General features: G+C 38.4%; 1 protein-coding gene and 1 long non-coding RNA gene across 2 annotated transcripts in view; both read right to left on the reverse strand.

Moving 5' to 3' along the window:
* LOC123505698 overlaps window positions 1-3,465 on the reverse strand; it is a 4,110-nt gene extending 645 nt beyond the window's left edge. The window contains exon 1 of the long non-coding RNA XR_006675238.1: window positions 3,365-3,465. This is a non-coding gene — a long non-coding RNA (uncharacterized LOC123505698). The remainder of the gene's footprint in view (window positions 1-3,364) is intronic.
* Window positions 3,466-5,189: 1,724 nt separating this feature from the next.
* LOC123505564 (ribosome biogenesis regulatory protein homolog) lies at window positions 5,190-14,407 on the reverse strand. Its single transcript, XM_045257031.1, is given in 5 exon segments — window positions 5,190-6,001; window positions 7,314-7,414; window positions 7,417-7,433; window positions 13,243-13,380; window positions 14,053-14,407. Coding segments are annotated over 5 exon segments (1,137 nt in total). The 5' UTR covers window positions 14,211-14,407; the 3' UTR covers window positions 5,190-5,278.
* Window positions 14,408-16,956: the final 2,549 nt, after the last annotated feature.

Consider the following 16,956-nt stretch of genomic DNA (forward strand, 5'->3'; position numbering starts at 1 on the left):
ATGCCATGATCTTTGGACTCAATATCAATCTTCATACCATTAAGTATGTGTAGGACACGATACATCAGTGCAAACTCAAATTACAGGTTTCTCCATCACAACGCCTGACCGAGACGAGACACGGCTGACACCCTCCCAAAGGCGCCGCAGCTGTCTGACTTTTTTTTTTCCCCAGTGAATTATAATCAAGACCGTATGCAGTGAGACGAAAGGAAGCAAGAAAAAAGAAGAGGTATCACACACACACACACACACACACACACACACACACACACACACACACACACAGTGGCGTAGTGGATAAGATGGTGAGCGTGGGTTCGGGCAGACGTCCAAACGTAAGTTCGAATCCCACAACAAACCGGTTTGAAGCTATGCCATTTGTCGAGTGGTAAAGTTACCTACATGTCACCATGATACCCAGGTTCTAGGTTGTTACACCAAAGATGCGCTTGGGTCCTATAGGCCCTAGTTTGGGTAACAATATAAATAAAATTGCCTACGCCACTAATGGGCGGAAGCTGAACAGCGCTTCCCACATGTACTCTTCAAGTATCCCTACAGGCGCTATAGGCCATCACTCACACACACAAAACACACAAAACACACACACACACAAAACACACACACACACAAAACATACAAAACACACACACACACACAAACACACACAACACACACACACACACACACACACACACACACACACACACACACACACACACACACACACACACACACACACACACAACACACACACACACACACACACACACACACACACACACACACACACACACACACACAACACACACACACACACACACACACACACACACACACACACACACACACACACAACACACACACACACACACAACACACACACACACACACACACACACACACACACACACACACACACACACACACACACACACACACACACACATACACACACACACACACACACACACACACACACACACACACACACACACACACACACACACACACACACACACACACACACACACACACACACACACACAACACAACACACACACACACACACACACACACACACACACACACACACACACACACACACACACACACACACACACACACACACACACACACACACACACACACACACACACACACACACACACACACACACACACACACACACACACACACACACACACACACACACACACACACACACACACACACACACACACACACACACACACACACACACACACACACACACACACACACACACACACACACACACACACACACACACACACACACACACACACACACACACACACACACACACACACACACACACACACACACACACACACACACACACACACACACACACACACACACACACACACACACACACACACACACACACGAGTAGCTATGGAAACTGGAAAAAGTGAAAATGAAGCTGTGTTGCATTAGACTGTCTAATCGGCATTGAATCGTTCCGGTCTTAATCGATAGCAAGTCTCCTTGCATTACGTATAATGGTTTCCACCCAAGCACCATCATTTACTCATTAAACTATTTCCACTTCCATAAATTTCATTCGTAGAAATTAATGAGAGATGCACAATAAATGCACACAGCAGGACAAAAGGTTGTTTAAAGCCTCTCGACACCAGGTCACGTCGGGGGCGCCCACGTAGAGCCAAGCTGGCCGGGGACACGTGCCGCCCGCTGACGAATTAAAAATGTAGCCCCCACAAGACGAACTCATTATTAACGATATCAACTGAACGATGCATTACGACCCACACAATGCCTGCCTCAACAATTACTGAAGAACAAGTGTATCAAAGGCTACAATCACTAAAGTAAGGTGTTCCTCATCCAACGAGGAGTGTGTCTTCTCAAGGATGAAATACCAACTACTACTGCCATTATATTCCTACTCAGCAACACCACAGCTGCCCTTCAAGTAACCTATGCCATCAATGCAAAAAAAAAAAAAAAAAGAATATATATTATAGCTATACACATTGCAAAATCCCTGATATGTGAAGATATTGCATGCATAAATTTTACCTAATCCCTTATTTACGGGACTAAACGTAAATTGTGCATGCATTTCAATGACAAAATATTTACATAATCAACACGTACAAAATGTTGGAAAACTTGCTTAATAAAATGCATGACGGGTTTGAGCAACTCTCCACACTTCACCGCGAGGCCGCCTGTGCTCTGATGCCCTCAACGTTTCGCAATAATGTCAGTGCGGAATAAACTTACAAGTGCAGTTGTGGAACGCAGTGCACTCATTTTTAAATCATATCGACTTTCCTGTCTGATGCATTAGACAACCACTGAGGAATCCATTTGCTTCATTACAGACAACATCGCGCCCACCAGGCCACTATCTAAGAGTTTTCTACCTTATTCACCAACCTCAGAAAAATAAGTAAATAAAATAATAAAGAGTAATGATAGTTATATAAGAAGGTTGTTAGCTCCTACAATACAAGAGTTTCCTCTCCTTTCGTACCAATTCTCAAGATGCTCTCTGCATAATACACATGGATCACATTTAGTGCATTATAGATTTGTAATCATGCACTCACAAAGACAGAGAGACGAGTTAACCAGGTTACAATTGCTCGAATTAGCACTCTCTAGTGACGTCATACGAGAGAGAGAGAGAGAGAGAGAGAGAGAGAGAGAGAGAGAGAGAGAGAGAGAGAGAGAGAGAGAGAGAGAGAGAGAGAGAGAGATCAAGACTAGACTAGACTATTACAGATATTTATAAAAAAAAAAAGCTCACGCAAATTATTTTCACAGTAAATATCCAAATGGGCAGCGTTATTACTGGAACTGCCAAGTACCTGTTGCCGGGTTAATATTCAAAGGTAAAAGTTTGTTATTTCTGCCGCGTCCCTCACATCCAGGATCTATACATACGAGAACACAAGGTAACAGGTCATCACTGTGAGGGCAATCGAAAATAAACAAAGGAGACGTGGTAAGTGATTTGTCGTGGCGGGAGTGAAGCCATAACGAGGGAGTGGTCGTCATGAGGGAATGATGATAAGCAGCAGCAGCAGCAGCAGCAGCAGCGGTAGTAGTAGTAGTAGTAGTGTCACCAAAGCACTGTCAAACCCTCCGCCACACCTCGGGACACCGCCACCCAATGTGTCCAGTATTACCTCAACAGTAATACTGGACACAATCTATTCAACACCTAGAACACATCAATACCTGTCCTAAACTGTCCTACGTAACACTGGACACATTCTCTTCTCCAACATCTATGACATATCATTGCCTGTCCTACACTAAGAACAAAATAAAGAATAAATACCTTGGTCTGGAGTGATAGCTGACCTCCAACTCCTTCCTCGTCTCCACACGAAATGGCCGTCTCTGTGACGAAGTGGCCGCAAACTGTCTTCAGGATTCGATCTCTATCTGAATCCTTCCTGAATCAGTTCCTATTCCGGTCATTTGATATATATATATATATATATATATATATATATATATATATATATATATATATATATATATATATATATATATATATATATATATATATATATATATATATATATATATATATATATATATATATATATATATATATATATATATATATATATATATATATATATATATATATATATATATATATATATATATATATATATATATATATATATATATATATATATATATATATATATATATATATATATATATATATATATATATATATATATATATATATATATATATATATATATATATATATATATATATATATATATATATATATATATATATATATATATATATATATATATATATATATATATATATATATATATATATATATATATATATATATATATATATATATATATATATATATATATATATATATATATATATATATATATATATATATATATATATATATATATATATATATATATATATATATATATATATATATATATATATATATATATATATATATATATATATATATATATATATATATATATATATATATATATATATATATATATATATATATATATATATATATATATATATATATATATATATATATATATATATATATATATATATATATATATATATATATATATATATATATATATATATATATATATATATATATATATATATATATATATATATATATATATATATATATATATATATATATATATATATATATATATATATATATATATATATATATATATATATATATATATATATATATATATATATATATATATATATATATATATATATATATATATATATATATATATATATATATATATATATATATATATATATATATATATATATATATATATATATATATATATATATATATATATATATATATATATATATATATATATATATATATATATATATATATATATATATATATATATATATATATATATATATATATATATATATATATATATATATATATATATATATATATATATATATATATATATATATATATATATATATATACACACCTAGAGAGAGAGAGAGAGAGAGAGAGAGAGAGAGAGAGAGAGAGAGAGAGAGAGAGAGAGAGAGAATTTGATTTAATCAATTTATTGCGCACAAGGCATCAGTCCAATACATAAATTGAGGCATTAATTGTAGCACAATCACAAAGAGCAGATGTAACTTAGATAGTCAGCAGATATGCAGTGATGAGCTGTGGGCGGTAGACGAGGCCGGGCAAGGTATAACATAGGTTCACTAAGTACTGACCAAATCAGTAATCATCTTGGCCTATTCAATCCTATTTGTGCTGAGCATATGAACAAGCGGCTCCCTCCTTGAGGTAGCCTTCCATTCTTATCTCTACCATGACTCCTATAGGGCCACTCCTGTTTTACCATCCTGTCACTCAAGATACTCCATTCCATCTATTCTGCTCTCAATTGCATTTCTTATTATTATGAAAACAATAATAATAATAATAATAATAATAATAATAATAATAATAATAATCATAATTATAATAATAATAACAATGATAATAAAAAATAATAAATAATGAGTACCTGTTTTCATATAAATGTAATGCAATCTAGTGATAAAAAAAACTATGTAAAATACGTTCCATATTTATTTTGTTATTCTCTAACAATGATATACAGAGAGAGAGAGAGAGAGAGAGTTTCTAAGGTCAGTCATTTCATACCTATTTACCTTTTCCTTTCCCCTTCACCATTCCCTTTCCTGCCGGTCTACCTTTACCTTGCATCTTGCCTCCTCCTGCCTTCTTTCTTGGAGCAGCATTTGGCTTACCCTTACCCTTACCCCTGCCCTTGCCCTTAGCTTGGAATCCAGTCCCCAGCATCAAGGATTTGTGGTCTGACTTGGTTCTGTGTCTGCCTCCCATCTTGGACCTCCTGCCATACACCTTTCCTCCCTTGCGCTTGAGATCCATGGCAACATTCTCATCTCGGATCTCCTTGTGAATGGCTCCATCCAGATTAAGAGATGGCTTATCAATTTTCTCAAGGACCTCAATGTTGCGTTTCTTCTCTGCCTGGCCGCTACCTGTTGTCATCTCCATCTTGCGCTTCTTCCCAAGTCCCTTCACCTTCTTCTCATTTGGAAGTTCAGGTTGGAATTTTCCCCTTGAGGCAGTTGCATGTTTGGCATGATGCATAGCCATACTGAGTTCATTCTTGGAGGCATATTCATTGCCTGTCACACCTACATTAGGAATCTTTAACTTCCTGTTCTTAGCAATGTTACGCAGTCGCTGGAATTCATTCTTAGCTATATTTTCTTTCTTAATCTCAGCAGCCTTGGCAAACTGGTCTTCATAGGGATCAGCATTGCTAGGCACCTCCTTCACCCAATTCTTCTCCTTCTCGGCTGCAATTTTCCGGTAGCCAAAGCGAGGCACCCACCGCTGAGGAAAAAGTAATACGTGGTTAAAATGACATTCAAACATGGCTATCACCAAAATCTATGACTATTAAACTCATTATTAATTCTTTAGAGAAGATACTATCTTACTTAATACTTTTGCTAGTATTTAAAACAAAGATTATTTCCTCACAAGCTTCACCAAATGAACTTTCGTATTATCTCTCCTGTCTGCACTAAATAGTGTCTTCACCACTGCCACCCAATTCCTGCTTCTTTTGGCTTGTATGAGTTCACTGGTGCAGAGTAATACCAGCTACACATTAGTTACTAAACACTATTTGTGCAGAGAGCTGAGTGGAATCAATTTGTTTTGCAACATGTCTATGAATGCCTTCAGGTCATCCATTGTGGCATCACCTCCATCACCTCTAACTGAGTCAAACATTTTTGCTGTTATGGTCATCATTAACATGGAATTCTGGTATTTGAGATCTCTCATTTCTAGAAATTCTGGTGTTTAAGATTTCTCATTTCTAGGTTTCACAATTCCAAGCAATGCCTCTTAATAATAACCTGGTGCCACACAAACTTTAGCAATTACAATGATTCTTAGGACATAACAGCATATTAAAATCATTCTTCACTACTCCAATCTCCTTTGTTGCCTTAAAATTCTACTTTCAGACCAAGGCAAAATTATTTTGATCACATTTCCCTGCACAGCAAAAATTAACAAAAAGTACAAAAGGCCACGGCCTACTGCTGCATTCCTTGGCCTCAGTAGTTGGTTAAGGCGGCTCTAGTTTGGGCCTCCAGTCTAGGCAGCCCGGATTCAAATCCTTGCCAAAGCTAGTTGCCCAAAAGAGATGTAGTGTTCTCCTGGTAACCCTAGCAGTGCCATATGACCTAAGCTGTTGTGGCATCTAATGGAATAATTTCCCTTTTCTTTGGCCTCAGCTGCCGACACAAGCACTGGTACTGTACTTCACAAGAGTGTTTCCATTTAATGCCAAACATCTAACATTTCTCTTGAAGCCTCAAAAACATTACATGAATGGAAAAATCATTATATATATCTCAACTGAATCACAAGCACAGTCCTGAATTCATAACACACTGCATCTCAACCAAATTGACAGCATGTTATATTTCTTTACTCAATTTACAGTAATCATTCAATCACTACAATCCTTTCTGTATCAAATAGTGCCGTTTAGCTAGTGTAATAACAAAGATAAAGATGATGATAATGGTGATAGTGATGATGGTGATGATGACGATAATGCAGATCTAGATCATTGCAATCAAAATAAGGATGATTACATGAAGAAGAGATACAACAAAGCTCTCACCTTGAGGGCATCATCCCATACTTTCTTGTCCTTCTTCCTCTTATTGATACCTTTCTCACGAGCATACGTTTCCCATCTGGTTGGTGGACGTGGCTTGGGCACGGTTTCTCCCTAGGCAATCTGGAAATAATAAACACCTTTACTACAGGATGTTGGTTGTGTATACAGTAATCCCTCCAATATCCTGGCATATAATAACTGACTCATTGCTATCCAGACATACCAGTAAACATGTCTGGATGTTAAACTAGACACACCTTTGGTCAAATATCCAGACACACACACACACACACACACACACACACACACACACACACACACACACACACACACAGTATTGGCACCAATACTTTTCCTCATTTATATTAACGACATGCCAGAAGAAGTAAAAAATGGGAGATGGAATTCAATGTGAACAAAAGCCATGTCATGGAAATGGGAAAGAGTGAAAGACGACCCGTGGGAATCTATAAGATGGGAGATGGAGTAGAACTGGAGAAAGTAAAAAAGGAAAAGGACTTAGGAATGACGATGGAAGAAAACAATCAACCGGTAAGCCATATTGATAGAATTTTCAGAGACATATAATTTGCTAAGGAATATTGGAGTAGCATTTCACTACATGGACAAAGAAATGATGAAGAAATTGATAAGTACTATAATAAGACCCAGATTGGAATATGCAGGAGTAGTGTGGACCCCTCATAAAAAGAAACACATAAGGAAGTTGGAGAGACTACAAAAAATGGCTACAAGAATGGTTCCAGAATTTGAAGGGATGACATATGAGGAGAGACTAAAGGCTATGGATCTACCAACCTTGGAACAGAGAAGGGAGAGAGGGGATCTCATACAAGTTTATAAATTGATCAACGGAATGGACCAAGTGGATAATGAGAAACTGATCCTGAGAGAAGAATATGACATCCGAAGCACAAGATCGCATAGTAAAAAGCTGAGAAAAGGAAGATGTCTGAGAGATGTTAAAAATATAGTTTCCATAAAGATGTATTGAGACGTGAAACAGTTCAAATGAAGAAGTAGTGTCTGCAACGAGTGTGCATACTTTTAAAGTAAGATTGGATAAGTGTAGATATGGAGACGGGGCCACACGAGCATAAAGCCCAGGCCCTGTAAAACTACAACTAGGTAAATACAACTAGGTAAATACACACACACACACCAGCTGCCAGTGCAATTTAAGCTCCCTACCAAATGCCTCTCTTGGGCCATTGTCACACTATGCAATGATACGGTGGTACCATATCACTTAGAACTGTGTGAGTGTGCATTTCTTGTCCTCACACATCTGGCATAGAACAGCAGTGCAGCACCACCATAGCTTGATGTGGCACTGTGCAGCAGAAATGGCAGTGCTACAATAGAGACACACTCCTCATTGCTTATTTTTTTCACAATGAAGCAATGCTGCAAAGTGTGACACTAGCCTTTCTCTTCCATCTCTCATATGCAAGCCAGCATGACTTTAATAATACATCAGCCACAATACTCTTTTTGTCCAAAGTGTTGATTATTTATCACTTCAAAATGATCTGAATATATCCATTTCTTTTATATGAAAGAAATATTGATTCTTTACCAATGATTTTAACAATTAATCCATGATACATGACAACGCTATCATCCAACACTACCAAGGTCAAACAGTGACCAACTACAGCCACACACCACACGTTGGGTGGAGACAAGTAAACAAAGTCACTTTCTCTGGTCAAAATCTACTATTAAAATTTGTCTGCTGTACCTACCATGTGCCCTTATGTGCTTCACAGTTGTGAGAAACATTTTTGATAGAAAACATAGCATAGACCAAGGTGAATACGGGCCACTTTTTACATCTTTTATTATAAAATCTACACTATCAGCCAAATCAATTGAAAATTTGTGTGAAGGTACCTTACTATGTGATACATATTCCCTGAAAGAAATTAATAATTTTGATTATCATTATAGGAGTTATTAACATAAATAAGTGGCCTACTCTATGCCAAAGTCCTGGGGTGAATGGGCCCATCCTTTGGGCTACTGTAGAGTGGATTGGGCCACTAAAGTTTTAATGTTTTTCTAATATCTTTCATGTATTTTACCTCTCTCTCTCTCTCTCTCTCTTGAATATGTTTTTAGATTTTTATAGTTCTTATAGGCCACATCCACATCTCAAATCTGAAAAGGTGTTGTGCTCACAAGCTTTATGGGTCCACAAAACACATATTTCACATCAAAAGAGTCATCAACATCATCCCTTTTCAGCCTGTCATACATGTCATTTGGTTTTCTTTCCAAAAACTTCATTTTCAAGAACTCTTTGCACACATAATCACACGCCCAATATATGCTTTTCCATAATCCACCCCATAGCAGCCATTTTCTTCTATTTCACTCTTTTTCTGTATTCTACTGTACTTTCAAGCATTAAACATTGCAACACCTTCAATTTCTTCATCTTCGTCCATGTCCTCTATACTGCAGATTGAAGAAAGACTGCTGTTCAATAGCTCAGCATCTTCCTCCTCTGCAGAACTGGGCTCCTTTAGTGGAGTGCTGTTGCAGAATCTCTTCCTTGATGTCCTTTCTTCTGGCACTTTCCTTTTCTTTCCTACAGTCTCTTTTTCAAACTCTTCCAGAAAGTCGTCAACATCTTCCCCAGATGAAACTTCTTTCCTTTTTCTTGTGGTTCTGTTTCTTTGTTTTTCTTCTGCTTTCTTCTTTTCAAGGATCATCTTTTCTTTCTCCTTGACTGCTTCTAAGAACTCATCGTGCATTATGAAGCGACTATGGACATCTATTTTTCTTCTTGCCATTGTCTGCGTTGTACCACTAGTGGTTGGGTAGGGTTGCTCAAAAGAGGTTGAAGGGGAAATAATTTCTCTGGGAGGACTGACCTTCTTTGGAGTCGCTGGTTTGTGGACTGCCTCTGAAGATGTCTGGACACTTTTGTATAATTTATACAGATCTGGGTTGAATGTTTTCACTGGATAAACACTGTGGTCAGGTGGATACAAACCAGTCTTTTTAAAGGCCATTTTACATTTGGGAGACTGAAACATTCATCCCAAACCTTGCCCACCAAATCTACAAATTCCCCTTTGGTAATTTTCCGAGCATAGTTTGCTGCTTGCCATTTGGCAATAGTGGCATCCCACCTGGTCTTCAAAGGCTTAAAATAGCAAACATCAAGAGATTGCAGTACATCAGTGGTGTGAGGAGAAAGTTTAATGATGGTAATAACTAAAAAAAAAAAAAAAAAAAAAAGCTTTGATTTAGCAAAAACATAATGAAAGTGTGGTGGCCCAATACACCCCGGTATACGAAATACACCGGGATGAATCGGGCCACTCATTGAACTGCCTATAGCACTAAAACTAAAAGGAATTTTTTATTTCTGATTAAACCATGCAAAAGAACAAAGAATTATCTATATGACCTGCAATTTTTATAAAAATTCAACAAAATTTTTTTTTATACGAAAATTTTACAACTTTGAAAAACACACTTTCTTTTGACGCCCTAGGAACCATACGTTTTCGGTCAGGACCAAAAACTTTTTAAGGTTGTGAAGATACTAAAGTGGGCTTTCAAGCCCAGTATTCACTTTTTTCAATTTTCAAATTTTTTATAAATTTATAAATTTCATAAATAACCCTAGCTGGCAGAGGAGACCAGTTCACCCCAGTTCACACTACACTATTGGAAGAAATGGGCAAAAGAAGGCCTTCATTGAAGATGAGGCTTAAGTAGATTTGGCAGGGTAGCAGAAAGCCTAACCCCCAAGAAGGACATAACTAAATGCTAAACATAAAATAACTTCACACAGTGCTGTTCATTCAGGTGTGTGAGCAGGCATCATCACCATCATATCTGGAAAATTCATGTAGTTCTCCCTTTTAACACATATACAACATGTTAGTACTAAATTAATCATGACCTTTTGATGATTGCTTCTTCTTTTCTTTTTTTTTATGCAGGAGGGAACCCAGCCAAGGGCAAAAAAAAAAAAAAAACACGAAGTGTTGGTTCCGTTAAAGAGTTGTAAAGATTTAGCCAAAATTAAGGAACAAAATGTCTGCAGTGAAAATGCACATTGTCTATTATTAAAAGTACTGTCTCCTATTCCTATATTTGCCACCTTTAGTTTTCTATTTCTCTCTTATGATAGCTAATAAAAGTTCAAGTGTAGCTAGACCGATAATACACCCCACACTCAGCCTGACACACCTAATGGAACAAGAGAACATTCCTGGTGCAGCCGAAGAAATTTAGTAGTATACAGCTAAACAAACGTACAAAAAGTATGGTTTCTTCCTTTAAGTTAACTTCCAGCAAGCAGCACTTACTCTGTTTCTTATGTGCTGCTAATATTCCAGTTTTTTACTTTGCCATCTGTTATAATACATTAAAGAGGACTAAGTGGAAGATGCCATGTCCCACTACACAGTTCCAAGGGAGACCACACCCAATTAGCCTGTTCGCACTCAGCGTTTTGATGCCAGACAGCGCTAGATTTTGTAATTTTTGCTGGAAAATAAGTACTTTTTGGGGCAAGTTTTACAAGCTTACACGGGTGTATAGTTGAACACAAATACATCTGAAATTTATGTAAATTAATTTCATGATAACTGACTGCATATAACATTGTTTGAGCCTCAATTCATAATTTCAGATGATGTTGTTAAAATAGCATAAAATTGTATCAAGGCAAGCAACTTATCATTTCATACTATTATCAATGGATGTATACTGATACATAATTTCATTTGAGTATAGCAAACAACAGACGAGTCCATGCAGTACATAGAAAACATAATATTGTGTCACAGACTTAATGCTTTCCACTACGATATCGTCAGCTGCTGGCAGCAAATCCAAGCCTTACCAGTCTTCTTAACGGCACGAAGTTTAGTGTGTCGTACGTCTGCCAGCGGTGCTGATTGATTTTATTTCACTGATTGTCTTTATATATAGGACATGACAGTGATATCCATATTTTTCAACACTCAGATAAAATGCAGAAACCGAAATTGGCATCATTTTATTTTTAGTGCTCATACTTACTTAAGTAAAAATGATTATCTGTTTTTAAACTTTATCTTATAATTTCATTAACAAAGACTTTTCATACACCAGCAAGTTAGAATAATAACATTGAATTATGCTTTTCATTTTAAATGCACATGTGCAACAATTCATGTTGTACTTTTTTCTACACATCGATTTCCAGATTAGCTAAGTTACCCCTTTGCCCCAGGAACTCGGAGACAATTAAAAATTCTAGCGCTGATAGGTGTCTACGAGCCTAGCTGCAAACAGGGTAATGCCTATCAGCAACTGCTAAACCTACGTCCTCCGACAAGACATCTGGCACTGCAGGAGCCACACCAGGATGCCTGTTCCTTGACATCATCACCACCATCATCATTCCAGTTAGCTAGTGTTTAGAGTTCTATAGGTATATGAGTCACACAGCTAATGCATCTCTTCCACTTTCTACAGGCAGACAATTTTTCCACTAACATCTGCCCCAAAAATAACATATAACAAGCCAAGTTTCATTGCAAAAAAAACAGATTATTCCATTAGGTGGCACAAAAGCTTTGATCATGTGGCACCGCTAGATTTAACAGGAGAACGCTATATTTGCTATCAGACTTCACAGAATAATCTATTAGTCAAAGAAGATAAGGTATCCCATGAAATATGAAAAACATCATGAAAAGTGATACATTTGGTTTAACAGAAAAATTAATACCTCTACTTCTGTTTTTATCATAAGAGCAAAATGTTTAGCCATTGAAAAAAAATATATCCATGAAGTTTGTAGTAAAGGAAAATACCTCAAACCTTATAACTAACAATATCTATAGTCCTTTCAAATATACAAGACATCCTTTTCACTAAAGTTAAATCTCACCTGGTGGCTGGCTTTGGCAGTGTGACGTAGATGTCACTATCAATGCGTTCACTAGGCAGCTCCCACACTCTGTTAAGCAGCGCCTGTATACTGTCTCGAGCCAAGATGTGAAGGTAGCTGTCAATCTTCTCTTGGTCTCTGTCAAATACAACTTGGATATAAAATTCAATGTATCTCAAATTAAATTCCTGTTTAATTCAACAAAAGAATCTCTTATTAACCAATAAGTTAAGTTCTTAAGGAAATACAATATATAAATCATACATTCAGCAAATATCCCATCCATCACTCAAACATTGCCACACAAGATGGTCTACAAGTGGGCGATTTGGCTGGGGTGCCTGCAGGACACCTTGGGGATTATATATCACACATACCAGTTTGACTTTGTCAGACCATAGCTGGTAGTCTCTCCTGCCTCGTGTGACAGTATTCTCACTCATCTAACGTAAAATACTGCAACACAAATGCATAACTGGCAACTCATACCACCAGGCCATGAGGCCTGCCAGCCAATGCAAAACATTATTTTTCTTTTTACTTGCGGGAAAAATTAAATGTAGATTAATTCAAAACAAGACGCAAACTATCATAATAAAAGTTTCGTCCGGAGTAGAGAGACTAATGAACTAGTAAAAAAAACTACCCAGAAGAGAAAAGACAAGGCGAGGGGCCAGCCATTACATCATCTGCTGGCACGAGACGGTGCTGAGACTGCCGAGCGAAGCGTATACCGATGTCACCTTTATCAGAGATTAACAAAACCAAGAAAACCAGAAACAACAGCTCCCCTGCACCGCCTGGACTTACCTGGTGAGGGTCTCGTCCAGGGTGTTGTTGCTGCTCACCAGCAGATTGCCAAGGTCGTACTCCAGCTGGTCATCGTTGGGTACCTTGATGGACTTCAGCTCCTCTGTAGCCTGAGTGAGGATCTCCTGGACCCGCTGGCTGGAGTCTATCTCCGCCATGGTCTAATATTATTCTCCTCTGGCCACGAAGCAGGAGCCTCCAGTTTGTTTACGTCCCCACGTGTTGCTGCCCCTGCGCTGCCCTGCCGCGTCACTTGATCTTGATCTTTCTTCAATCTTGATCTCCACAGCAGTGTTACTTGATCTTGATCTTGATCTTGATGCTACAGGTGGCTCGGAATCGCTCTAGAGCCAGGCATTTGGATTGGCTGCTCCTGTAGAGGACAAAAAAGACAAAACAGAAAAAAATAGCATTTCTCTTTGTTAATGATCCCTACACCTCGCTCGCCACATTCTTTCCAGATACTCCTTCACAGCCTCCATCATCCTTTCACTCGTCTCTCTACACAGTCCCAGCAGAAACACCATCCATTCCCTTCCTGTCTTCTCCACTCTTTCATTCCTATTATGCCCTAATTCACTCAAGATCACTTGCATCATCTCATGCCTGTCTCTCTCGTACTTCTCACACTCCAGCATGACATGCTCCACCGTCTCGTCCTCCCCCATGTCACACATCTGGCACACCTTGCTGCGGGACTCAGACCACCTTGCATTCACATCCATACACTGTGCCCTAGCTCGGAAGAGAAGGTCACCACCCAGGCTGCCATCATACCACCTTTCATACATCGGGCTTCCTTTTCCTTGTACCATTCCAGGGTACTCTTTCGTTCCATCCCATTCTTCCATATATTCAGTCCCACCCATTTCACCTCTCTGTCTATCTCACTCTTCCATTTCCTTGCATCCCATTCAGTTCCTACCCTGCCTCCTCTTGTCACGATCCATTCACGCTCACTTTGATTCCTCCCAGCCATTCTCATCCCCCATACCACTTGTAAACCACTCCTCTCTGTCATTCTCATGCACCTCTTCCTCCACTAACTCCCACTTTCATTCCACAGGTACACCTTCCTCACTATTCTTTCCTCATCCATTCTTTCCAGCCTGACCTTGTATTAAGCGTGGCTTTAACTAGTCTTTCCCTAAAGGTGCTCCATCCCATATCCCCTCTCAAAGCTTCTACTGCTGTGTATCTTGGAGCATTCAGTGCCATTCTACCTATTCTATTTTGTCTTGATCTTGATACTACAGGCGACTCGGGATCACTCCTGAGCCGGGCCTTTGGATCGGCAGCTCCTGTAGTGTAGACGATAAAAGAAAGGCACACAGAAAAAAAGAAAAAAAAAGAACATACTAAATGTAATACAAAAAGATACTAGAATTATGCTAACACTTGATTAATCATATGCTAAAATAACAACTGCATTCTTTAACATGATTAGGTAGGTAGGCCAAATAGAAGATTCATGCAACACCATATAAAGCAGTGGTTCCCAAACAGAAAAAAGTTTGGTAACCACTGATATAAAACAAGTATAGCTATGTTGAAAGTAAATTGATAAATGTTTCATCTTACAAAGAACATAAGAAAACAATATGAAATATTAGGTACAAAACATCAGCTGCCTCAGAAAACAACTTCCTTCATAACAATCATTGATTAATTGATGATAACTTTACTGTTGCAGTAAAATGTACACAACAAGGGAGGAGGTCGGGGCATGCCGGCCCCTCCCCTAAGAATGGGACCAATTTATACATCTTAGGTAGGTCTATTCAATGCAATAAAACTAGGGAAATAGGGAAAGGTGCAAACACACTGCATGTGATCCGGTAGCTGGTCAGACCAAGAACAAAGACGTATTATCTTATTGGAGTGGCCACACCGGGCGCAAGTGGAGGGAACCAGCTGCCCGCGTCTGGTATGGCCACTCATAGTAGATAATATGTGCTTGTGCTTGCCTCTGACCAGCAAGGCTTTCCGCTACCCTTTACCTCCCAGTGAATCGCATGCAGTGTATGTGCCCATCCCCACTCCCCCACTTCACGCCCCACACACACACACACACACACACACACACACACACACACACACACACACACACACACACACACACACACACACACACACACGGCGAGGCAAATGGGCAAGCCTCTTAATGTGTGGCCCCTGTTCACCTAGCAGTAAATAGGTACGGGATGTAACTCGAGGGGTTGTGGCCTCGCTTTCCTGGTGTGTGGAGTGTGTTGTGGTCTCAGTCCTACCCGAAGATCGGTCTATGACCTCTGAGCTCACTCCGTAATGGGGAAGACTGGCTGGGTGACCAGCAGACGACCGAGGTGAAACACACACACACACACACACACACACACACACACACACACACACACACACACACACACACACACACACTTATCCACTGACTGCCGCTTATCTACGCACGCATCAGCGCAATAGGTTGCTCGTTACATCTGGGAACGATGCTAAGGACGATAAATATTGAAGAGGAGATACACTAGACGGCAAGACAATGATGTCACTCATACATAAACACTTCACACCGTTACTTCATTACCACCAGTGAAAAGTTGACCCATTCTGTTCTTATAAGAATAAAAAAACACTTCACTCCATTAACATATATCCGGTTTTGCCTCGCTTTGAGGTGTTAAAATAATAATTGAGACAAGGTGGCGATTAGCCTCACCCCTCCCCCTCATTTTAACCCCCTAACCCGCTCGTCCGCTGGTTCAAATACTTTTCCCATTTTTTCCGAACTCCATTATTCGGTGTCTGTATTATGTTTTTAGGGTTCTCTGAATATTTCGTTGCTCTTGAAGTGTGTTCCGCGCTTCTATTCGGTATATATGTGACATTTAGTGGTATTTTATGGCGTAG

Source organism: Portunus trituberculatus, chromosome 18, assembly GCF_017591435.1.
Source record: "Portunus trituberculatus isolate SZX2019 chromosome 18, ASM1759143v1, whole genome shotgun sequence".
Lineage (NCBI taxonomy): Eukaryota > Metazoa > Arthropoda > Malacostraca > Decapoda > Portunidae > Portunus > Portunus trituberculatus.